Raw genomic sequence first — 26,363 nt, 5'->3', positions numbered from 1 at the left:
AACCATTTTTGCGTCTGGACAAATTCTGTTTCATTCGTTCGGCCAGCGATCTCCGTAAAAAGCAACGCCTGCACCGCATCTACCACTTAACCCGATTCAGATACATGTCAGTTACTGCTATTAGATCAGTAACAGATGAACGACGGGAAACACAAGCGAACCCTGTTTTTTCTCCAGCTATTTTTATTCTGTCCCACTCAAGTCAGCTGACATCAAAATTTATGTCCTAAATAATCGTACCTTCACACAGACATATGTTGTAGACGCTACACATGCACGCCGTGGCTAGCCATATTCCCACATATTCAGAGGAACTTTTAATATATGAAGGGCTACTACATGTGCACATATAACACTCTTGGAAAAGTTCATGCGCCATATACAGGCTCATAGACGAACCTGTCGAAACTGAGGAACCAGTGAGTGGTCGGCCCTACGGAAGCTCGATTCGTACGTATAGCCTTTGTTACTTGCTAAACGAACAGCGGCGGGCCACCCATTTATTTGCTGCTTACTCTGTCACCCATAGTGCCAGTGGCATTAGGTTCCGTGCAATAGCGGTTGTAACTGTCCTGCTGTGGCAAAAGTGTTAGTTAAAAAATCAATATAATAGTCTTAGGCTGGTTGTCCTTGCAAGGGCGTCCACACAGGTCGCTTTGATAACGGCTGGCCGCCAATCCGTGGCCCGCCCTCTAACGATTACGGAGGTACTGGGCATGAATACGAGAGAGAGATCAACACAGTAACTGCAATGGCTGTCGCCGTAGTGTGTGGCCGTGTGTTACTGAAACGGCTACCAACGCAAATGTTGTACCTAAAGGTGTAGTTGCATTTGAAGATATACTATGAATCACTATAGTGATAACGCATTGCTCTTAGCACCGCAGGCTAACGAATGTTGGAAATTCTCTCGGTGCCGACACCCGAACACATGAAGAACAGCAACAGTTTTAACGACGAAGCTGTTGTATACGTACAAAATGGCACACACTTTCCTCTCTACAGTTACTCATCATGACGCTGGCAGCTTACGTCTTAGCAAATTTAGTTTTATCCGATTCTATCTACACCCGCCCTTTGTCGAATCCCTTCAAGTCTTCATCTATCCGTGAACACAATGTGGTCGCACTGGTTACTAGAACCTACTAGTAGTAGCATCTGTTGTTAAACAGAGGGAGGAAAGCGAACATCGAAAGCCCATATCTTATATAGGGCTATCCCTACGGCGCAAAGGACATATGTCTCAATAGATCGCTGACTGCTGAGATGGCGTGATTTATTTTATTTTGCCACGTGTTCAAGTTGCAAATTCAGAAAAACCTAACATATCGAAAAGAGATTAGGTTGCGTTCTACAGTTCGTTTAACCTACATTAAGGTGACTTGTTTTGCCAGACTGATCACCGTTAAGGTCAGAAATTTCAGATAGCTTCCAGCCTAGAAAATTTTGAATCAAATCATTTTTGGTCCCGATTTGAAGTTTATATTCCAATCAGCTATTTGGCTACGTAGTTAACGTAACCATCAATCCACCTTGGCCAGAGGGGATCCTGTGTTCCTACACTGCGATAAGGTTCTTGGAACAAATTTAGGACACGCGTATACTTATATACACATATATTAGTCGATTATTAGCTGTTACAGAGTGTAGTTAATTGAATCAGGTTTAATAGTACTTGGCATATTCGCGTTTCACTAGTGTTCTACTGAAAAACGTTGTTAGACAATAGTTTCATTAACGACCAATGATGTCCTTTTGTTTCAGGACGGGCCAGAAGTTGTATAGTGAGCTCGAGGGCCTACTGCTTTTAGAACGAAATGAAGACGGTGTCCTTAGAAAGCTTAGCAGTATTCGGAATCACCTTTCGGGACTGGGTGTGTAGACATCATAAACAAACTTACGCCATTTTCATACATCGTATTTATATTTGAATGCATCAATTGTCTCTGAGTATGTTTTTTGCATTGCAACATGTTGGCAGGGCCTCTCCTAGGCTATGAATAAATGTGCGAATCGGCGCATATGTCTACAGGGGGCAGGGAGACCTCCCAAGCTCCAACAAAATCCGCTGGGAGCTCACGTGCACTTGACCCTTTGGATCTACAATACTTCACTGGCTAAATATATCATACAAAAGAGGATATGAAGCTCGGGTGTTAAAAACTCGGGGCGGGCTCGTCCTTATTTAATGGCTTGTAGTATAAATTATTTACTAATTGTCTGCTAGCACGAACAATATAAATTCTTTGTATACCTTCAAACATGAGAAGCAGTCCTCTAAGGCATCAGATTTTCAACGCGGATTGTGTGCGTGTGGCTAACTAAGTGTGCCCATCGAAAATGATCGAGATATATCCAGATTTTTTTTTAAGATCAGGCGTATTTTTGCATATGTCCGCAGATTTGACTCGTTTTGGCCTAACATATTGTGTAAGCTATCGAAATGAGTATGCTGAGACAGTGAGCAAAGTCCAGTTAAGAGCATCTATTTGTCAATGATGACCATTTGTGACTGTGATGACGTTACTAGTACGCTGTTATGGGCATCGTATTTTGTTTCGTTATATTTTTCCTGTAGGAAACTCTGTCGATGTGGCATCTGTTGCTGTGCCCGCGTCCCGACTAGCTCTTCTTCTTGATGTAAGTTCATTTTTGCCTCTTAAAAAGCAGCTCACACTACTGTTATTATTACAAAGCATTTGCCAACACGTACGATATCTAGTAGAACACCTTGAATCACCACCTTGACACTTCAGAATCTTTGCCAACATTATTCTAACAATAGTCAAACCGAAAAGGCTGAATGTCATGCCGCCTCTTACTTTTACAATTGACAATTCAGTGCGCTCCGATGAATATTGTTTTTGTCTGCGTACATCAATGTGCATGTCCCGTATTGCTGCCGTGTTTTTTTCATTTTGTAGAAATATCCTGACACAAATGAGATCCAGACCGGCATTGTTTACGTTTTAAAAACCATCTGCTCCCACGAACGGGGCGGTGAGACATGTTCCGAAGCGTTAGCAAACCCGGAGGCATTGCCGCCCCTGCTGGCCCTCTACTCTCGGCAGAGGGCCATCAACCGCGATTTGTACGCCCTGTTGGCTCGAGTTTGTCCACATGACAAGATGTTCGCTGTAAAGGCGCGTTTCTCTGGCGTCTTTGCTACGCCCTTGAGTGATTTAATGGCGATATCGAACGGGCAAGCTGGCCCAGTGGCGGCCGCAAGTCGGGAGGCGACCACACAGTCCATCTTGCAAGTGCTCCGCATAGTTCTTGCTAATAGTAAGTGTGCTGATTAATCAATAATGAAGAACAGTTTTCGCATGATTTGCCGTTGTACTTTCATCCGCGATCGGAAGGCTAGAAGACGTAGGCAGTGTTAACTCTCAGTACATGTGTACAGGATTTAAGCTATTCGATACATATATAGGGAGATAAGACCGCTTTGTGCATGCATCGGAGTCATCCAAGGAGGATTTATAGATTTGATGGGTTTATGGATCACTTTATCATCGCAAATACCGTCGAGATCGTACGTGCTAACGCAATTCTACCATAGAAATCGAAATTATTTCATGTTGTTTGTATGCACACGTCAGGGCTGAACGTGACGCTCCTCAATCGTCGCGGTCTTCTTGCAACTATACTGAATCAAATGAAAAAAAAACAGTCTGGCACCATCGATCTCGAGATGGTGCTTCTGGCCGAATGCCTTGCAGCCGCTTCCAGGTCCAGTAAGTCATGTATCGTTTTAAGTGTTCAGCAGTTATTTTAGCAGCATTATTACTTCTAATAGGTCGAAAGAAAGATCCTTACAGGGAAAAAAACTTACAGGGCGCGTTTGTTACGAGCTGCTACTCCTATTCTCCACCCCGCTCACGACGCTTCTTTCAATACTAAAGTCTTTGCTGTTTTTTTCTCGATTGCTGGCCAATTTCAGAGAACAGCGTAATGCAGTTGCTGGATCAGGGTGTGCTGGAGGTTTTACTACCGATACTAGAACGCGGTGGGCTATTGACCACCGAGAAGGTGCGTTGTCTTCTTGCGGTGCTGCAGATTGTGCTCCACATAGTGTCCTTCAAGATGGGCCGGAAGGCTGTAGCCCGAAAGGCGCTATGTCAGCAACTAATGACTATGGCCGATTTGGTGACGGGTCAGCAGGGCCTATTGAATGGAACTTCCGAGATCCTCTACAGGTGCCTGCCCCCCCTCAAATTACCAATTGAAAAAACTTTAAGAAGCTATACACAGCTATTGAGAGAGAACTTTAACAAGCGCCTTCCTTCCCCGCCAAACAAGGTCAGTGTCATGAAAGCTGTCGGAATTTCGGACGCAAGTGCGTTAGATGCGAACAAGCTTAATTTGTAGGAGTTCATGTAGCATATGAAACAAATACTACTTGAGATGAGCTAATGCAGTTCAACCAAATATGTTTCTGATTTCAACAAGAAAACTTTTTGTTCATTTAGGATTTATCGGAATCATCGCTGGTGGAGTTGTTCGAGCGCATCACATCATTTGACGAAAACCTGGAGGATTTGCCGTTTCTGGGCAACATCGACCGTAAACAGGTTTTGCACAAATTGGCCAAGGATGTTGTGCGTCCCCCACCCGAAGGAGTGGATCGGGGCGGCTGGGTAGCCGAGGCCGAATTCTGGATGCTCAATCCCCGTAACCTACAGCTTAACCTAGAACCGCTCAACGTCTCCCCAGCCTTAGAGTCGTGCGTATTAACATATCCGACAAAAATCCGCAAATACAAAATGAAAGCAACGAATTAAATAGCTCTATACGGTGGTCCTTATATTTAGAAGAAAAAAACTAACTGTAAGTATATATAAAGAGAAAACGTATTATGTGCAATGTGTTCGATGGCAAACTGTTTCTTTCAGGGTTGCTTTGCTGAATCATATGAAAGCCCACTACTCAGGCGAACTTACGAACAAGCGATACCCAGTTGTATATGACGTAACCCAAGGCCCGCTGTTTGAAGATCTCTCGTTCGAATCCCGTTTCGAAGGTGGTAACCTACGTCGTGTTGTACAGAGGTCCTCGCGCGAATACGACCTCATACTGAATCCAGATGTGAACACAAGCCGGCACCATTTCTGGTTTTACTTCGGAGTCAAAAATCTTACAGCTCGCGTTGTTTATACGTTCAACATCATCAATCTCGACCGTCGCGACACAGTCTACACGAAGCGCAGTACAGCCGGCGGCCTTTCACCACTCTTATTTTCCGATGGGTCTTGGACCAGACTCAGTTCGCTGCCCGGCTTTAGTCTGTCTTGCTACAAGAATCACTACAGGTATTGTAATCTACTCGACATGGATCCCCTATGGAAAACACGAATCATTGCCAACTTTCTAATGCTATATATGGTGTTTCTATTATTGATCATTGAATCTCGAACTCACCCATCACAGACTGGGCGGCTCTTTAGGCTATCTTTACTTTTAACTTTATCCTAGCCAATTCCTATCAGAAACAATGTTCTTATTGCGCCAGTGTCAACCGTTTGATGACAATTCTACCGTAAAAGGCATCATCACTGTCGCCACATGTAAATGCGCATTACCATGATTCCGGTGCATTGCGATGTTGCATTTTTCGAATTGTTCGACAAACTAACTTAGTACTTTCGTGTTTGTGGCGCCAATTTTAGGCATCCTTTAAAAGGACACCATTACTACACGCTGTCCCTAACATTTCTTCTGCCGAGCAATTCAACATGCTACATTTCATCTTCGTTCCCCTATTCGTATTCGCTGCTACGAACGCACCTCTGTACCATCCCGTTCAACAGTAATACGGTCTTCTATAGGGTATGCACTCACGGTAGCGTTACATGCACTGTAAGGGTAACAATGCTGGTAGACGTAACACGTGATGCCTATAAGCAATGTCAGGATATAAAGGCTGACGAAGTTGCATTAGATTTCTAACTCTTGTTGATCTTTGCTGCTGTCCTAGTGATCTGTAAAGGCGGTTCATGGCTCTGTGAGCACTATGTAGGGAAACAGCGTGTCTCTTTGCTGGGTTCGATCAGTTTTTCCATGAATCCGGGTACTAACAGTGAAGACGATCTTAGTATTAGTCAGTATCAAATGTAGTAAATCTCATATAAATTAGCATCTGCATTTTCGGCATCTGTGAACAGTCAGCTACCAGATGTGCGATGTGGACATGCCATAATCGTTCAGCTGGATCTAATTCAATAGCAATAAACCCACTGTTTAACAAATATACGTGCAGTTTTAATTTCACTTTGGATCAGCCACCATTTTCTAAAGAGTTGTGTTGAAATTCATGTCTATCTCGTTTAGGTCCGAAAAATGTGCAACAGCGTTCTGGGTAATAAATGTTATCTCGTTACGGTAACAGATAAGTCGAATGGCCTTACGAATGCGATGCAGAAATCTGTGATCTTCCTTTCGTCGCGGGTTCATCCCGGCGAGACGAATAGTTCGCATATCATGGCCGGTGCCCTGCAGGCCGTCTTATCTGATCATCCGGTAGCGATCTCGTTGCGGGAGAAGTTTGTCTTCTACATAGTGCCGATGATTAATCCCGATGGAGTAGTGTGCGGAAATCAGCGCTGCGGTATGGCCGGTGTTGATTTGAATCGGCAGTACGAAAATCCTTGCACGGACCAACATCCGACTGTATTCCATACGAAAGCCTTACTTGCCTATTTAACAGCGATAGGACGACCGCCTCTGATCGTTGTGGACATCCATGGCCACTCACGAGCGCATAACGTGTTCATGTTTGGCTGTGAAGATTCCCCATCTCAAAGGCTTCTTCCAAATATTCTCCACTCGCAGCTCAAGTCGTTCAATCAGGGTCAGTATATAATCAATATAGGAATAAACACTAAGTTTGCACGATAGCGCGCGGAAGGCTGACCACGTGCGGAGTTCAACTCTATCAAATCGTAGTTACTATCAAATTGAATTTCTCGCTAGAAATGTGAACATAACCGGCCAGGGTAACTTGGATCATTTGCACAAAGTTTGTTCCTAGTATATTATAATTCGTGTTCAGTTGCTAACTTGTTTTTATAGCAGACCCGTATTTTAACTGTTAGTCTGATCGGTTTTGTGCGCGGTCGTTAGGTCAGTGCACCTATAAGACAGAAGCATCAAAACGCGGGGCGCTCCGTATCTCTGCCTGGAAAGAGCTAAAGCTGTCGCTCTCGTACACGATGGAGTGCACCGTGGCTGGCTGTGATTTCCGCGGTTACAAGGGTTTTCATTTGGGTATCGAGCAACTCGAAGAGGTCGGGCGCGAACTAATTTTCGCGCTTGACAAAATCGGCACTGATCGCGCTACCCTTGATATGATCGCTGCCAAAACAGATTTCAACTGCCACAACCATAGGTAAGAACACAAGACTGACGGCCAACAATGATCTCGTAGGCAACCCCGAATAGCAGCGATAACAGTGGACAGCATCGTAAATGCATATAAACAAGGCATTAATTATCAGGTTTATCGTTTTCATCAATTAGGTATTTGTCAGTTATTGAAAACGGACTGATCGGATCGTATATTATGCATGATACGTATTCATAGAGATAATCTGCACCGTCCATAGATCTCTGTTGAATGATCCGATTCCTGAATGAATTTGTGTTGTCTGAAATATTACAGCAGGACAGCATCCCCCTGTGAAAAGGTTAACTTGAGTGATTTATCTAGTTCCGATGACGAGCCGAACGTGATTGAAGATGACGATTAAATAGAAAAATTCACAAACTCTGCGAACTTCTGCTGAGGATTTGCTTGTTTTGGCTCAAACTGTTGAAGGACGAACGGTATTTAAGGAACAGCCGATGATCAATGGATTTTTAGTAGGTTATTAAACAAGAAGGAGCTGAGTATTTGGATAACGAACGACAAGGCAAAGCACAGCGGATAGATAGTCGAACGAAGAGACATGTGTTGGTTGAACTGTAACGTGTGGCTACATGTTCAACACAATGAGTACTGAAGTACCGGAGTACTGAAGTCAAGCTACGAAAATGTTTGTCAGAATTCTAGAAAAAAAGAAAAAAGCTGAAACGATTAATGAGGAGAGGACGTGCCAGGTGTTCGTGACGACAAAGAAAAATGTATGCCTTCCAAGTGCAATATACTAATTGGAGTAGACATAGTTGATGCGTGACTGGGCCTGCAAAAAAGAAGCACACGCCAGGTGCAGTGAAACCAGGGCAAATGGACGTCGAAAATATGGAGATGACAAGTAGAGTGGGTGACCGATTGATATACGTGATCTCTCTCATTACATTATTACTACTGCTATTGTTATTATTATTATTGTAGGGTACAGCGAAGAGGTAAGTCTTGAGCTCTTCGTGATTCCGCCACGTATAGTTGCATAGACGTTTCTATCAAGTTGTCGTCAATTAAAAGAACAAGGGATGGGTTTATCTTCCCAAAATCATAACCCCACAAAACTGCTACGTATATACATATATACATGCAGATGTATATGCACATATAGGTATACGAAGATGATGCAATCGTTTGCTGTGCAATACTGATCTAGTCGTGGACGTTGATCTGAATGGGAGCGGAAGGCTGGTGACTTCACAGCTGAGGACAATTGAATTCAAAGGACGATGCATGCACCGCTTGTGCAGCGGAATTAATCTGCAATCTAAATTTCCATGCAGTGTTGAAAAATAGTTGGTAACGGATGTCTGGTAAGGCCGTGCATCACCGTGCTTTGCAACCAATGTATGTTGCATCTTCTACAGTTCTCATTTTTATATAGAACGTTTTTACAGAGCCAGTTTTTCCGTATCCCATATTTATAATGAGGTAATGTTTTCCCTCCTTTTCGAGTGGTGACAGCGGAGATCGTTTGCTTTGGAGCTTGGTTTGTTCGTTGTTATAGCACCAGCATCCACCGATGAACTATTAACGTCATTGCGCAGATACATTATAGCTACTATTTGGATGTAGGAATGGGAACGTAAAGCAGATTCTGATCTCTTTGGTTAGTTGAAAAAAACGAAAGGTAAACAACAAATACAATTCACTGCTTGCACCGAATCCCAGCTTTTTTTTTTTCCATAAAACATAGGCAGTGTAACATGCAGATATCAATAATATAATTAATATAATATATAATTGCTATGTATAGAGAAAGTGCGAATGTTTCACATGATTCATAAGTAATTTACTGAAATCGGCAATCTAGCTAGGAAATGAAGTCTCTTGTCTGGAGTAAGTCCAATGTATGGTTCCCGAAAAGATAGCTGTAGTCAATTTAAGAAAAAGTCGATAAAAGATCCCATAAATAAAGACCTATCGTGACGAAACGTTAACGTACAGCCACACGTGATGAGCCAAAAAAACAAGACACGGGTACAAAATCAATACAACCACAATATGGTCGTATATTGGAAATGAATGAGACCAGACAGTTCATATAAAAGGCAACCCTTCATTTTAGTATACATGATACACGACATGAAAAAAGTGACAATTATTTAATGTGTGTGTGTGTGTGTGTGTGGCAACGAATGCTAGCCGCTTACGGAATACTTTGGGTAGTCGCGTAAGGTAAAATAAGCACTTGTAGACAAATCTGCAAATGATGCGTGTAAGCTGCGATGAAGAACGCGACTGATAAAGGACACGTTTTACGGCATACGACAAAAAAAATCCAGCTGCATAGTAGGAAGAGAAAAAGCAGACAATTATCTTCAATCGTTAATTAGCGTGCAATTGCCGCCAGTCGAACTATCTGTGATGACATACATACACACGTTAAATGGCTTCACTGATATGATTGATAGTAATTACAGGCTGTATTGCGCCGAGTATCTGTTGTACGGTGAGAGAAGCCTATTCGGGGAGTGTACCAGTCAATCTATCGGCGAACGTACAATAACCAAGAAATGTAAATTTGGGTAAATTTTGGAACATGATTTGTCCGCTCGGATAATTGTATGTAAGAGAACGGTTGATGTACGAATCTATTGATGCTAGTTAACCTAATGATAAACATAATAAGGGAGAAAAAAGGACAAATATTTCTCCTCGTCTGACCCCTAATACATATACATCATATGTGATCGATACATTGTTTATCAGATATACAGAAAAGGACATTCAAAATCCATGTAGTCAGGGTCACACTTATACACACACACACACACAAACACGATATCTGTCTAGCGTAGTGTTTGTGGTATGAAAAGAGGTGGACAAATCTGTTCTTTGTTTTTGTACAAGAAACCACGATGCCACAACATCCGACTTTGACTACAGAGGAAAGAGCTTTAGAAGAAAGCGTCTCCTCTGCAGGAAATGGTCCCAGACAAATTGTTTCAGACTCGTTAAAGCAGGAAAACAAACACACAAAACAAGCTAATAAATACCATAACACACAATAGACCAATTCTACGAAAGTGTTCAGCACGAGACAATGGAGGATCGGCTTCGTGCCGCACTGGCGTCTTCGGAATGTGCGCAGGCGATAATAAGTTTCTGAACACCCCAAAACGAACCTGCACTGAGCTAGGGAACGAAAAGCTCGTGGAATTGTTAAAGATGGAGGAATGACTGATAACAAATTTATAAACAAGTTGAAGTTCGTCTAATGCCAGTCAAGCACACAGCGTTCTTAGGCGATACTAAGCTAAATAAACATGAGAAAATCGAATGAGGTAATAGGATAATGTTACTCGATTGAAGCCTGTTGGAAGATATCGAAAATTCATCTCCATCTAGCGTCATATTAACTGAAACAGGTAAGCAGGTGACATAGTTAGTTACAACTATTGCAAGAGCGGCAAAAAGCTCTCAAACAATTTGTTTTCGAAGCTGAGAACGGTGTGCGAACATTGCATCATATGGCTACAGAGGCTTCTGTTCAGTTTGTGTTCATGGAAAAATAATCAAACAGTAAATATAATAACAATATTATTAAAAGCTCTTATGTACGTGATATACACTATATAAATATATCAACTATATGTATATAAATGTGCGAAGAAATGTGTTATATATATATATATATATATACACATATATATAGGCAGAGAGAAAGAGAGATTGTGTAGATGCTACAGCGTTGTAGTACATGGGTATATGTTATTTAATGCATCAATAAATAACTGTCTTCGATATCAGACACGATAGACTTTTTTCGTAATTTTCTATCGCGTAGATTATAATTTGGGCTGCTCACACTTCGTTAGTGGGTTAACAAAGGTACATTTTTAAAAAGTAACTTCTCTAACAGCAGACGATTTTTGATCGATACGATTAGGAAAACATGGCCCCAATTTTGCGATATTGACCTATCTTATAGATAAGCGGTTGAGTGGACTCGAAACAGCCGTTGTTCAAACTTAACATTCTGGTACTATATCTGTGGTCATAAAACGAATTCTTAGATGTACAGCTTCAACTTCTTACGCCCCGAAACTCGTGCTTCTTCTCACTCGGAGCCCACGATATCGTCATTTATACGTTTTAAGAAGCGAGATATTGACGAAACAACGGCTTCGTTTGTACGTTTAGTGGAACGCAGAAAGAAGGTTTTCAGAATTTCTAAATTCAAGGAAAACTTCTGTTGGATAATAACGTCAATGTTAACTAGCGCAATTAAATATACTGGGCCGATTATTAGTTGAAGGAGTGATATTGCTGTAGGACAACAACACTCGTCCTTACGAGGCTTCGACAGGTTACCTTTTCACTGAACTGGAAAGTCTTCCATCATTCAATATATTTGCCAGACTCGGCCATTTAACGCCATCACGTGGTCAGATCGATGCAGACTTCTGTTGGCCGAACAGAGCAGTTAAAAAATATATCCCGCGCTATATTAACGAAAGAGAAAAATACTAACCCAAGGAAAGACGCCACGTGCTAGATGACAAGAAACAGCACAGATCATAAAGGCCAATATTTCTAACAAACTTTTGAAAGACATCGTTGGAAGACTCAGTATTTATCTATTTATAGATTTGATAGTTATAAAACCATATATATAGCTACGACAAAATATAAGCGCAGCAATATAGTTGGAGTTCCTTATTTTTAGCAAGCATAGTAACAGAATAAATTGCGACGGAGCTAAGTTTTTTTGACCGATCATATAAACTTCGTCGAGTAGTTTCGTTAGCGGCTGAGACCTATGGCAGACTACACAGCTGCACTAGAGGTGCATGCCACGACCCAGTTTCTTCGCAAGGAGTCGCCAGATAAGCTGAAATAGGTGCTTTCAGGAAACTAAAATACTGCTAGTAAGGAAAGGCATTGCTTTTTCCAAAAAAACTGACGTTAATCCAAGAGCGATCTTATGATTGAAGTTACTTTGCGCGCCTTTTTACTGTAATTAACTTTCAACGTAACGATCATCATTAAACTCAACGAAAAGCAAACAAGAAGAATACACAGAGAATTTCCTGTTTCAATATAACCAAACATGTAGAATTCTCTGGGGAAAGCACATACGGATGCTTGGCTTAATACGAGAATTAAAATGTATCCATAACGCCCGGTTTCGTTGAGCATTTTAACAGACTCTAAAAGCTTTTAGAGCCATTGGTGCCGTGGAACTCTCGGCTCATACTTAACGTTTCGTATTATTTCGCAATACGATATTTCAGATGTGTACGTAGATATGAAGCTGCATAAACAGTCGTAAGAACATTGATTATAATTATATTCGTTTTCATTTCAGTGGCTGGTTTGCGTACATCGGAACCCTGTACGGTAAACCCACATCTGCCAAAAGCGCCTTAACAAGCGGATTCTACCATAATGCGTCGACGGAGATCTTCACCGATTTGCGCGTTGTACAACTTTTGGATATGGTTCGAGCGAGTGCATAGATAAATCTATTGTGCAACAGTATATCGTGACAAAAGAAAAAAAACTCGTACAACATTATTCCTGGATATTAATACGTTTTTTAATAGTCTGATACGGGGTGGATACGAAATTGGGTATATCCAGTTATATCTCAAATATCTGAAAAAGGGGAACTCGCAGGCTGTTGCAGCGTGTCGGCTGAGAATCCGTTATGGTCTAGTGGCATGGATTCGTTACCTTCATCTTAAATGGCCTTTCTACTTTTACCTAATTCCGTGCTCTAGTTATAATCGCAAGCCACAGCATACTATAAGTACGAGGGCGTTTTTACATAACAAGCACATTTAGCACATTGGATACTCGTTTTATGTACGAGAGAAAATAGTCTCTTAAGTTGGATCGAAACGCGCGACTATACAGGAAATCCGTAGCATTCACAGTTACTTTCATCATAGACTACTCTGCCAATCCAGCTTGTGATAGCACGCTATTCAAAGAACGAAAACGTACGCGTGCGTAGGCTTGTCGTCGATTTGTATGATTTCTTGAGTGGTCCATTTAGCAGCGCTGAAAATTTCGATGGAAATCAAAAAAAAAAAAACAGAAAATAATTTTATTTTTGTTTCGACATTTAAATATGAACAACTGTTAAAACGGAGCTAAAAAAAAAAACTCTGGTATGTAGTTCACTGAAAATCACCAGTATTAAATGTCAAGCCATATTTGACACGTGGCACTGACTACGCTCTTGACGTGTGGGTACGACCTGCTTTTATAACGTTTTTATATAATTCACGGAAAAGTGCTCTACGTAAAGATGCGTTTGTTCTAAACAAAAGTTAATATTACAATCACTACCATAACTACAGTGATATTTGCTAGGGGTTTACTGATTTGCTTTTCTTGGGTTTAAACGTCCACGGTTCATTTGTCGTTTGGGCCATGCTCTAATTCTTCGAGCTTCTCTTCGCGAATGCTCTTCGTTCTTAAACTATGTTCTTAGTCTGGATGCGTTACATTATATACAAGCCGTTCATTGCCCCAGAAGCAAAACTGTGCACGGCTGGACGCACAATAAAGGTATTGTTTCAATGCTAATATTAAAAGCAAACAACGTCAATACATCTAAACGCTGTAGATACTGGCATGACTGTGTTAATATGATAATCATGATGAATGACCAGCTATGTAGAGTGGAGACACGAGACCCTCAGTTAGAGGCCAACGTCCAGTGCATAATTTGCTATTTGTAAATTTCGTTAAACCACTTTGCCAATGATGGTAACAATGTTTTACAAAATAACCATTAGATAGAAGACAATAATGAAGCGACCACGAAAAATCATTCCCTTTTTCTCTTCTTTTTCGGTGTACTGCCGGTCCTGTTGTGCGTTTCACGTTTGTCATCAACCGCGTTCTTTTGAAAACATTATTCAACGGATTAGGTCGATACGTTTTAAGCAATTTTAGACCGATTATAATGCTACCACTATAAGTAGGCATATGTTGACAGCACTGAGATGACAGCGACGGCTCATTATACACCGTCGATATATTCATTTTCACACTTCTGACAACGTAAACCGTAATAATTACTATCGTCGTCGTCGTCGTCGTCGATGATAAGAGTAGGCTACGATATCATGTTTGCTATGAGCGATAATGTTTTCTTATTATACCGTTATCGGCTTCACCCTTGCCTCGTTCATAGTCAAGATTATGATAACATAAGACCATAGGACGCAGAGGAAATGCTCTTTCCTCTCTTTTCGTTACTCGTGAACGTGTTCTTTACCTGCAACAGAAAGCTAATCGTAGTCAGATCGGCATTGTCTGAACGACTATATGTGACTTATCGTCAAACGAAATTAAACGTTTTCTGCTGTTTCGGCCAATATTGACCCTATGAAACGTACACGATAGTTGCCTATCAGTTTTCATGGGAGCGATACTAGTCAACAAAATTATAGACGCAACGATCATTAATCAGTGTTATTGGAAGAAGGACAAACCGACAAATTCAGCCGTTGCAGAAACCGAAAAATAGCCTACTTTCCGTGTGATTCGTCGTTTTCAACAAAGACACCGTAATGGTTTATCTACTTAGTAACTTCCAACATGCTTTTCTAGCTATCAGGCGAAAATTCGCTCTCACAGGAACATTGGAACAACGCGCTACCTTGATTGATTCGGCGGAACTAGATGGACGTAAAACTTGAGACCTAGAGTAACCTGACTGAGTGGTATCTTTCGTTCGCCAGATATTATGTAGAATGAAGGAAGTTTCTTGTAAATACTCCGTGTCAACACCACTGCAGTTACCCGATACTAGTTATTAAGCTGATCCTTAATAGGACAAAAATAAGGCTGGCTTTAAAAGGGTCTGTTGCTTACACAGAGATTCAGTTTCAAAACGCCAAAGTGTCTAAAAATCTCACTAGTTGTGTAGATTGACCCAAGCAGAGGTTCGTCTTAGTAACTTTCTGAAAAAAGCAGGTACAATTGTTGTTCCGGCAACGTTTTGTCAATAAAGTTTTAGGCCATCTAACGTTATTGGGTGATCAGGGGCGGGATCGCTGCAAAATACTCACGCCTAGAATAAACATGTACACACCACAAACATTCTTCAGGCCTGTCTCATTCTAAATTTGCATTTGTGTTTTACCAGTTTGATACAAAATAGGAATGACTGCCTGCATCAAGAGGGAAATATTCGCTCGCTTATGTTAAATACGTTGTTGCTAATAGCACTTTTTGCTGAGCTCCTGCTAGAGTTTTCCTAGTTCGTAACAATCGACCTAAGTAAGAGTGTGTACGATCTTCAACAAGCCATATCTGTAGCCCGTGAAGTTTTTCGGCGGTGTAACTTACTCTCGATTCAGTCAATGGCTCCATTTAATAACCATTGTACTTCACGATGTCCATGCGAAATTAAAAACGGCCCTAACTAAAGAAAATGTTAATAGAGACAGTGAACTCAAGCAGCCGATATGATTTCCCCCGTGTTTCGAGTTTCATTTCTGGTATCGCCGCTAGGCAGGCATTCTATTAAACAGACGACCGGCTAGCTCGCAACCATCATGGAACGAAGTCTGTCCACGGCTGTGTTCCTAATGCGTTCCTAAGATTAGCAGACAAATGCTTCACCCATTAAGCTACCACAGAGAAACGTGTATGAGCTCCAATGTACCTGTGCCATACGTATGGACTCCGAATTAAACGGACATCTCCATGAACATTCAGACATCAAACATAGAATTTACACTAAGAATTTCTTCTATCGCCATACGTTTAAGGCTAATCCAGGTAGTGGTTACCATTCGTAGACACCGAACCTTCTAACACCCGCATATAAACATGTAGAAACTAAAGAAAGAGAGCCAAACTTGCCGTTCTAGTAGAGCGAGCTCATTATGACGCAACAGGCCCAAAAAGCCCGACCAGCTATTTGATATGACCGTCTTGATTAGCTGTGCTCGATGAACTTGTAGATCATCGTATAGTCAAGTTCAAATCGTTGCCATTTATTTATGTCGTGTACGCACGCGCTACCCAACTTCTATACCTCGACGATTCAATATGGAATAAACGTAAATGAATGATTCCGCGATCGTGCACTGCGTCATGTTGCTTGTCGTTTCCTATTTTTTCTCCACAATTTTTCACTGACTTTTCAATACATTACTATTCGTTGATAGGTTCTTGCGGTAGTTCTATTTGCAGAATTAATGGCATACGGTTCGCTGGCATGAAATGGCGATTTCCATTACAAAACGCAATAGTAATTGCCAACGCCACTCCACCATGTCGATTACTACTATTAATGCAAATATCTTCTTTTTCTCCGTCAGATGTCGTGCTTGGGTAAACGGATACGTTATAGGACAGCCCCCATGTTTGTTGTTGCGTAAAGCGCTAACCGTCAGTTATGTCGATGACAACCGAGCGATTCTTGAGGGAAGCTGGTTTTGCTGTTAATTGCGAAGGATCCGCCAATCGTCGACGGTCAGACTGTTACAAGTAATCGGCGACACGAAGGCAGAATTTCTCGCTTGAAGATTCAGTGGTACCGGCGTACGCAGCATGGGAAGATATTGCATTAAAGCTCACTGGTTTACCTCAACGATACGCTGAAAGCGGTGATAGATCGATAACGAAGCTATCGTGTGGAATAAGCCAACTAAAAGCTATAACATTAATACAATGATTTTGAGCCAGATGCATGCAAACTATCGGTGAAACAGGTTCGCCTATTGCTTGATATCAGTCATGACATTAGGTAAAAAGAAGAACGAACATATATACACAACTGATCTTTTGTCAGTAAAGTTAATGGAAAAAAATGCGAAGATATGTCGACACGGGAAGTACCTACATGAACCCGTTCTAATTTTGTAAGCTATGAATTTGTGCGCTTGTACTCCGACTTTCTACAAACTTCAAATTAGCGGTACTTGACGAATTTGGGTACAACAGCCCATAACCAAAAACCCTACCATTATGATGTTTATAAATGTCGTAGGTAGGTAGTTCTCTCACTGTTCGGATCCAACTATTGCCTCTCATTTGCCCTAAATGATTTTATGCGTAGTAACACTTAGCTTTTTTACCTAATACACTGCAACACCACACCAAACTCAACCAGACATCAACCGCAGTAGTACGCTAATTTTACGCGTATATGACTGGTCGTTGAAAGTCATTATATGGTGAGGCGCTCAATCAAGCGCTCTCCTGAGCGTCACCTGTATCTGTATATAAGGCAGACCTACTGTTAATGGCGAGGATCTTTCTCCGTCCATTGTTGTCTAGTCAATGTAGAACTAGTGGCCAACTGTGTCATGCGCCTGGAAGAGAAAGAACTGGTAAGTGATTGTTGTCACCCGGCCGCAATATTATGGCATACTGAACTTTAGCCTATTGCTGATTTATAGCTTCAGCCATCATCCGTTTAGCTTCACATCGCCTGATTGATGGTTGGTTTTCCTTGTTTGCAGATGGACGCCAAGCTGACACCAGTTCCTCCTTGATGTTCGACGTAGTGCGCCCGTGTTTCACCCAGCACATCCAGAGAGAGAGAAAAAGACGGAGCGACAACGATCAACATGCCCCGACAGACAATCATCTGGCGTACCTATCAGCGTCGCGCAGACGGGTTGATGCCGAATGGCGATCAGCACATACTGGACCACTCAATAAATAAGCACGTATCGTTCATTGCTACAGTAATTTATCCTCGTAAATGGTCTATGCAAGCTCAGATTCTATTATAGTCTCCTGTACGCAGGACACGAACATGGGCCACTGTTGCTAACTGCTCATCTTACCAGGTGGGAGAAGGTGGATTAGCGGGAGGAACTGTGACCGAATCGTGTTAAGCGTGCGAAAGGCAGCAAATGACCATCACTTAAGAAAGGCGATGTTATGTCACGATTTTTGCGTCCCTCCTACCATCTTGTCGTTACTGCCGTGTTCATTGTAGTCGATCTGTGGCCGTCTCCATGACGATGCTGAGCGTTGCGGCCCGACTGCTTCGACTACCGAGCGACACAATGACGACGGCAAAAAGACGAGTCCATAGGAAGGGAACGAGCGAGTGCGATAAAGAAAATTAGAGACTATACAGGTTTAGACCAGTCGACTGAAGTTAGTGGTAATTGTTTCCGAAACGCCACGATATGTTCGCGCGTATGTGTGTACCAGCCTATCTATATATATGCTGATAACAAATAAAGACCAGTTTATACATAAAGCTACTGAGTCGATCACTATATAGCAGCAGGCTAATGGTATGTTTTTAAGCATCATTCCTATAGCCATGTATTTGTGTAGCAACAGTGGTAAGTAGTAATCGGTTTCTGCGATTTTACTCAAAATAGCCGAAGCAAGGTATAGAACAAGTAAGATGATCAAGCGCCAGCTGCAGAATGGTCAACTATCTGTTAGTTGACTTCCTCACATTGCTTCTCCGACAGCTTCCGTTAAGGAAATCACCGGTGGACGCAAGAACGTTCCATTTGCAAGACCACCATGTAAGAGTTACACAAAGCAGAATGTTGAATGTGTAGTATAACACAATTATTGGGACTAAACGAATAACTGTCGGCGTGACCAGGGCCGACAAGTCGCGTTCACGGTGTGCGTTTAACTGATTTTCAATCTTTCTCGGCACGTCTCCCGGCCTTCTTCTTGCCTCCGTTTTACCACGTCGATCTGTTCGTTTTTGGTTATCATTCAGATTATTGGGACAACCTGAGCAGTCGCATAGTAAGCAGACGGGGAAGATGAGTTGAAATTTCACGACATACTGATCACTCTTCTTGTGGGCCTTCGTTCTTTTGAAATCAACCAGACAATCAGCTTTCACAACGATGGTGTTTGACCGACATCTCGTTACACACACGCTAACAATAATGCTGACTTGCATAGCCGGAACAGCTGCAATGCAACAACAGCGTCTCGTCTGGACGTACCTCGAAATTCGTCAGTGGGCATGCCCCGTTCAGATTTCCGGATTCAGGTGAAAGCCGATGGAGGGGCATGCCCAAGTCGGTTGCCCGCGGTCCGAACAGAAAAAGAAGAATTCAGGTTTCGATTATCGGAAACAAGAAGAAAATGCGAAGAAAGATAAAATCTCAGTGAGGACTCGTGCCAGCCAGCTGTTTTCGGCCGTGTATAAGTGATTTTTTTGCTGCCGTTGCAGAGATGATACAGCTACGCCGTTGTGTGTCGCCAGCGCCGTCAAATAAATGTATCGACAAGCCATGGCGAAAGGAGCGGCTGCGATTGTTGTTCCTGTGTTCGTAGCCACTGGTTCACCATAATAGATTTCTTAAATCTTTCTGGATTTCTTTTTGTGTGGGTACTTAGAGTCTTTCCAATGTTTTCCAGAGATGTTGGACAATTTTTCGGCCCGCTGACGTCGCGTTTGCTGGCCGCTGAACGAACGAAAGGAAGTGAAGGGGTTTGGCGATCGACGAACCGATCTCGGAGCGAACTGTTGGCAGACGCCGTCGACACAGATTGTTATTGACTGCCGCTGCTCCTGGAGTGGTCGGGATCGTATTAGCGGGCATCGGCACCATGGTTCATCGACGATATTGCCGTGATTTTCGTAGTCGCCGCCGATGCTGTTATCAACGACGGATTTTCTTGGGACGGACAATCGTTTGCTATAGCTAGATGGTCGCGGCAAAGGTGACCAGCTCAACGTACTACTTACTCGTTGTGGTACGTATGGAAGAGACGTGATGCGATGCTGTTCTGTGGTTACCGAGCAGCAGCGGCTCCTGACGATGATAATATGGATAATGATAAGAACGGGAAAAAATTTCGGCCTTTCAATAAACTGTGAGGTGACCTGCCTGCTTAAGGTGCTTATTATGTTTGACGTGTATACTTGTATGTCTGTGTACATGTTCGTGAATACTGTGTAGTCTGAGCGCGCGTCTGTGGGCCCGCGTCATTGCGGAGGAAGCTAGGATATTGTTAACACCCAAAGCAAGATGACCTGAATTGCAGCAGGAAATTGTAGTTTTATCTTAAACTCGTTTCACACGCTGATTTGAAACCATTTGTGGCAAGAATATCGTGTGAGACTTTGATCAGGTGCCGAATGATGAGACCGGCGACTTGAGTTATCTCAGCTTTATTGGCCAGCTATTTTAGAAGATACGGCCATCGCAAAAACAGGCTATAAGTGTTAAGAAAATAGAGCACTTATCACAAAGGAAAAGATGCCTTACGTCCTGCAGCTCTTCAAGCGACAATGAGTCAAGTTCGAGTTCTAGGAAATTAATAAAGATAATAAAAATGCTGAAACTAGTATTTAAAAAAATATCAAAATTAAACAAACTCTTATTAGCTTTATAAAAATAATATTTTAGATATACAAAGCTGCATTTTAGGAACAAATCTTTGGGTTAATCTCTATTCTTCAATTTTCTGATACGTAGTGGGCAATTGATAATAAAATACCTGCCGTTGCTTGTATATTTGCGTTACGCTCCATATGCGTTCAAATTTTGAGTCAGGTATATTTCGAATAAATCATTCGAATTCTATTCGAAGCGACGTAACTATACAAAAATTGGTAGAGCAACTTCGCGAAGGGTGTGTAGCTTTTTAGAAAAACAGGTGCCGAACTTATTCGTGCGGGCGTAGCAAAACTTTAGACAAAACCATGACTTAGACGACATATCTGATTTGGGCATAGAATAAGCAGGTGTGCAACAGGTATAATCGAACAGAAGAAACATAAAAATGCATGACTTGGTTTCCACGGTTAGCTTGCCATGCTTTAACATAGGCAGAAACAACCATGATCCTTCTGGCGTTACCCTTGATTCAGAATCCACTCGTTCTTATCATTATTAAAAAATAACCTTTAGTCTAGGTTGACATCTACGCTTTACGGCGTTCATAATCTTACTTATGTTGACACATCTTTAACTGATCAATCACACATAGAATCATTAGAGGAGCACCTCCTGGTTTTGTTGAAAATATAAACAACTTACTTCACGGCCTGGCGAGACGGAAATCCTAAAATTATAAACTAGAAAAATACATCTTTCAAGTCTAATACTAAGTTTTTCTGTGATATGGATAACGGCTATCGCGACAAGAACTACAGCAACAGTAAGTTAAATTTCTCAGAAACAGTTACGACCAATCGTTCGCCCCTATGCTGATAATATATCATCTATACTTACTTGATATTTTGTACATGGCCACGGGCCCAATAATCGTTAATTTAGGAGTATTACTGCTGCTTGCTACTTCTCAAGCCACCCTTCTTTCATCGCCTGTGAGTGCTGCTTAAGCTGTGCGATCCCCTTGTATGTCCCGGCAAGTCCCTTATATTAGACACAGGATTAGGTAGCCGTATTTAACCTTCAGCCTTCCAACTCCCTTGCCTTCTTTGCTCTTCATGACTCGAAGCCGCACGACGAAAACCTTTTATTGCAGACGCCTATATGAGGAATAAGCTGCGTAACAGCGAGGACTGAACATAAACATAAGCTGAAACATGCCTGTTAAAAAAGTGCCGTCAAAAAACTTCTGTCTCCTGCTCTTCCGTCTACATCGGTCGTAGACGTCAGATTCGTTATTACCTTTATTCGGATTTGCTGCGCACCCGAAGAGAAGGTTCAGGTAAATCAGTCAACGATTGGTAACTTCGCTAACATCTTTTGGGGCCATCGGTGTCGTGTGGTCCCGGATCGGTCCTCCCCATCTATTTGGCCTCGTCTTCTGACCATTCGCAGACGCTGCTTCGTTGGTGCCCCATGGTCGGCTAGCCAATGCGACGGAGGCATCCGACTGAGGTCGGAATCGTCGCTCAACCAATGTAATTGTCATCAACTTGGTCTTGGGATTTTCGAACAAAAAGAAGTCACTTATTGCTGTTGGAGAAGTAGTAGACTTTGCTAACTTATGTATGTATATATATAGACACATTCGAATACAGGAACGCGCATGCATAGGCTCAGCACGGTAGCGTCGACTTCCTCCACAGTGAAGCTGCCACCGTAACAAAGCAAAGGAGACATGCCGCGCCACTCGTGCCGATTGCTAGCCAATTGTGTAGTCCACATTGAGCCCTGTATGAGCTGTGTTCTTCGGGCACCTCCATACAGCATGCGGAGCCGGCAAAAAAACATCGTCATACTTGCCTGATCCTATGGTTCAAAATGTGCTATAATTAACTCCGGATGCCTCCGCCGGACTTAATAGAAACAACAAGAACAAGCGGGGCGCATGGCGACGTCGTTATTATAGCCCGCGTTAATAACAAAATCTAACATTACGAAAAAAAAAGTATGAGGTATTGAAAATGTTATGCTTACAGGGATAATGGGAAGATTTCGTACAACGGAGAAGTATATGATTTTAGATTCTAACTTCGTAGAGGCCTTAACGTCAAGGCAATAATACATATAGGTTAAAAGAACCACGAAGAAGATTTCTGACCCTTTTAGATCGCCGATATTCTGTATCGACATTATAACACAGTCGATGTGCTACGTGTTTACATACTGGAATTTACAATGAGAAAAGCGTAATAGTTGTTTCTATAAAGCTCATAAAGTTCGCAAATGATCCGTGTAATAATGGCTCAACGAAACTCTCGTACTACCTTCCAAAAGCGTATTTTCTATTACTCGACCTCTTTGAAAATAGTTGAGACACCCAAGTCTACTAACGTATGTACTGCTCGAAGAAGCAGTAAAAATTAACAAATAAATAATTGTTATAGCAGTGACCTAGTCCTTCTGTCGGTTGTTACAGCAAAATAAGCCCAAGAATTTTGTCTCGTCGCCTCCTTGTCTCCTCTACCCTTATCCTGGTCCAAGCCAAGGAGCTGATTCAACTTCTGACAGCTAAGTTATGTGATGACCATTTAAAAAAGACATTTAGCATTAATTGCTTATTTATTACACACGACGATCTTTCGTCGTACGCGTACAACACGCCTATACTTATGTCTTTAGTAAGAATAGCTTAATATTCTCCTTTTAAATCGTCGCCCAGTTCCTCTGCGGCTTCGTATCAGCCCATCCTTCGTCCCATCTCGTGGCTGTCTTGTCCTGGCGTCGCTTGTTCCTTCTAATTGAGGAAAGAGTGAGAGACTGAGTGAGTGAAGGAATGAAAGAAAGCGAGAGATTTTTGCCGGAGTTGTTTCTTATCGACTTCTTTGCATCTCTTCTCCCTGTAGCTAGACCGGCTAGCTTTGTTCTCATAGAAAATTTCTCATCATGTCTGCGATGATTTACCTGTTCACAGCGGACGGCTGCAGTGCCGTGAGGGATGCCAACTGCCCGTTTCTCCGCCTAGACCTGCTTGGCCTGGCCTGGCTTTACTGCCACCAAATATCACCTCGTTCCGCCGAAGTGAGACGTGCTCAGACCCATCAGCAACGATCGTGGAAGAAGAGTAACGAAGTCAGCAGCGCAAGAGCGGTTGAGCGAATGCTGAGATCTGTGCCGAAGATCCAACAGAGGGATGGTTTCTGCCAGCTGATTGGCTAACTAACCGTCGCCAGCGGTGCGTATGCCCGCCGCGCCTGCTGTTGCCGCTGGGCTTAGGGAGAACGCAGACAAACGAAGAACATAATTATTTGTCTGATCTTTGTTGCCCGCTTCTTCGATAATTCTGCCTGTTGCTCCAGGCACTCTCACTCCTGGGCCGGTTACGTCCTCGCTGCCATAGCTAGGGTTACTAAAACAGACTTGTCGAGTAGAGCCGAAGTGTTTCTTCTGAGCCAAGGATCCCAACTCCTCCTAAGTACGCCTGCGATAAATTGGGGAAGAGAGAGTACTGCCGCTGGCTGACTGCACATCGTTTTCGCACTAAGTGCTAATAAAGCTAGAGGAGGGCCTCACTCAGTTACGGCGGGTCAGAACTTTCTGGCAGTTACGCGTCGTAAATAAACTCCTATATGTCTTCGATGACATACCTAGGTACGCACGTGTGTAAATGCACCAAGCCAAATGTGGATCTAAAATATGCCACAGTTTACTATGGTTTGTGTAGGGAGAAAAATGTTCTATCGAACAATATCAATGCATGTATTTATTCGTGCATGAGAGCGTGAGTACGCGGCCTTCGCATCGACGGCCGCGCTGAGATGAGCTCTCGTTTTACTAGGAATAATGCTATACCCAATTGCTATTCATGCCATAGTTCTATTTGGACAGGAACTATTCAGTCACTTACGAGGTATCCATCGAATAAGAGAATTGACATTTAGTAAACTGTAGCACGCGTTAGCCGGTTGTGATATTTACGCCTTTGATGCTGTTCCTCGAACGACTTATTATAGCTGACGATCGAGGCTCATTGGCCAACAATATGATCACAGCTTCTTTAGCTATTCGTATACGCGCTGTCTGCATCATTGATTTGCTGCAGATGCTTGATTTAGGTTTTTCACGATTATCATCAATGTAAACACCTTCATTTTTGTGAATCAACGGATTCAGTTGATTGTCCTGCCAAAGAGCACCCAGAGCCATTAAATACCAGCTATGGTATTTCCATATGCGGTACAATACCAATAAGTACCATATGATGACGGCATACTTCTTTTTTTTAGTCGCACAGATATTTGGGGGACATATCTTTATAAGCACGTCTTGTACACTAATGAAAACGTCATTCTAAATCAGGCTAGTGGTTTACATTTACTTAGGGAAATGTAAGCTCTGGCTCCTATCGGGCCTCAAGGGCGTGTTGAAGATTCTATTTGTTGCGGTGACAGTATTTCGATTGTTTTTGCAGTTACGGAAGGTATTGTAGTAAACACTTCAACAAAAAATATCAGAGATCCCGCACCTCATTGGTTCGTGAAAAAGAGGGCAGCCACGAAAGATATGTTAGGAACTGATTTAAATTTGTCACAGACTTCCAGCAAAATGCGGTTCAAAAGGCAAAACAAAGTTCTGCGACGCAGCAGCAACAGCGATTTCTTCTCCACCAATGTTCTCTAATATATATTGTCCTATGATCTCACGTCTTCTTTAAAGATAAGCCTGCTTAAGTTAGTCGTACTCTCAACATACATACCCATTTTTCTGCACAGTCGACGATTTGGGTATTGCCACCGGCTGAATTTACAGTTGCGTCTCTGTCATCGCCGCCACGACGGCCGTTACCACCGATGCACGGCGCACCAATAAACTATCAGGGTGACTGCGACGGTTCCAGGTCCTTGTGTTTTTCCTACCCACCCGTAGATAGCTTCGTTGCTAAACAAATCAACTCGAAGTTAAAGACAGCCCAATTATTTTACTTTCCTCAGAATCACTAGCACTTTTCTAATCGTGCTGAAATTCTGCCGCCCAAAAGCATCAACGCAACGACGTTTACATGATCGGCAGCGTCATCGATGATGCCGTGGTCGATTCCGCGTCAAAGTCGTCGTTGGCGACTGTAGGCTGTTGGAATCGTCATCGCGCTCCGAGCGGACTGCCAGACTAATTACTGAGGTTATCAATAGCGCCAAAGTTAGCCGAATTGCTTTTGACATAGGAGAATTATCGACTCTAACGCCTCCAAAACGTTACCGAATGTCTCAACACGATGGAAGATGACGCTTCATCATAGGACATAACATAGACAATAATAGCAATATTCGCAGGCCGTTTGCACGCGTATCAATGCTTACGCCTTCATATATATATATATATATATATCGACGTATCAAGGAGACTGAAGCGGAGCAGCGACTAGTTTAAAACGCTTGTTATCGCTGCTGTTACCGCTAATAAAATCACAATCGCCGGAGGCGACCGGCCACGTTAACTAGGGGACAAGGTGGAAAGCTAATGGGGACTAATGTCCATTGCTTACGGATGCATCCGCGTAACTTTTACATTGCGCTTATTTCATTGCTATCTCACTCATTTTTTACAACGTCTGTTTCCCGGACCCTTTCTCTCTCTCTCTCTCTCTCTCTCTCTCTCTCTCTATATATATATATATATATATATATATATGTATATATATATAT

The 26,363-nt window shown here is 42.4% G+C and overlaps 1 protein-coding gene across 6 annotated transcripts in view; it reads left to right on the top strand.

Moving 5' to 3' along the window:
* Window positions 1-18,599, top strand: part of Nna1 (Nna1 carboxypeptidase) — a 48,125-nt gene extending 29,526 nt beyond the window's left edge. For 2 of the 6 annotated variants that reach the window (XM_086969935.1, XM_086969932.1), the window contains exons 2-13: window positions 1,765-1,874; window positions 2,579-2,640; window positions 2,925-3,285; window positions 3,603-3,737; window positions 3,944-4,302; window positions 4,473-4,726; window positions 4,896-5,312; window positions 5,670-5,829; window positions 6,331-6,850; window positions 7,123-7,387; window positions 12,717-17,712; window positions 17,845-18,599. In XM_086969935.1, the coding sequence (XP_086826061.1) occupies window positions 1,765-1,874; window positions 2,579-2,640; window positions 2,925-3,285; window positions 3,603-3,737; window positions 3,944-4,302; window positions 4,473-4,726; window positions 4,896-5,312; window positions 5,670-5,829; window positions 6,331-6,850; window positions 7,123-7,387; window positions 12,717-12,867 (2,794 nt within the window). In that variant the 3' untranslated portion in view covers window positions 12,868-17,712; window positions 17,845-18,599. Of the gene's footprint in view, window positions 1-1,764; window positions 1,875-2,578; window positions 2,641-2,924; window positions 3,286-3,602; window positions 3,738-3,943; window positions 4,303-4,472; window positions 4,727-4,895; window positions 5,313-5,669; window positions 5,830-6,330; window positions 6,851-7,122; window positions 7,388-7,660; window positions 11,157-12,716 lie in introns of those variants that run through there. The other 4 variants (XM_086969934.1, XM_086969933.1, XM_022839651.2 and 1 more) reach the window with 4 other exon arrangements.
* The last annotated feature ends 7,764 nt before the right edge of the window (window positions 18,600-26,363 follow it).

This window comes from Varroa jacobsoni, unplaced genomic scaffold (assembly GCF_002532875.2).
Source record: "Varroa jacobsoni isolate VJ856 unplaced genomic scaffold, vjacob_1.0 scaffold_818, whole genome shotgun sequence".
Lineage (NCBI taxonomy): Eukaryota > Metazoa > Arthropoda > Arachnida > Mesostigmata > Varroidae > Varroa > Varroa jacobsoni.
Note: the sequence above shows the minus strand (reverse complement) of the source record. Positions and strands in the feature narration are given on the sequence as shown.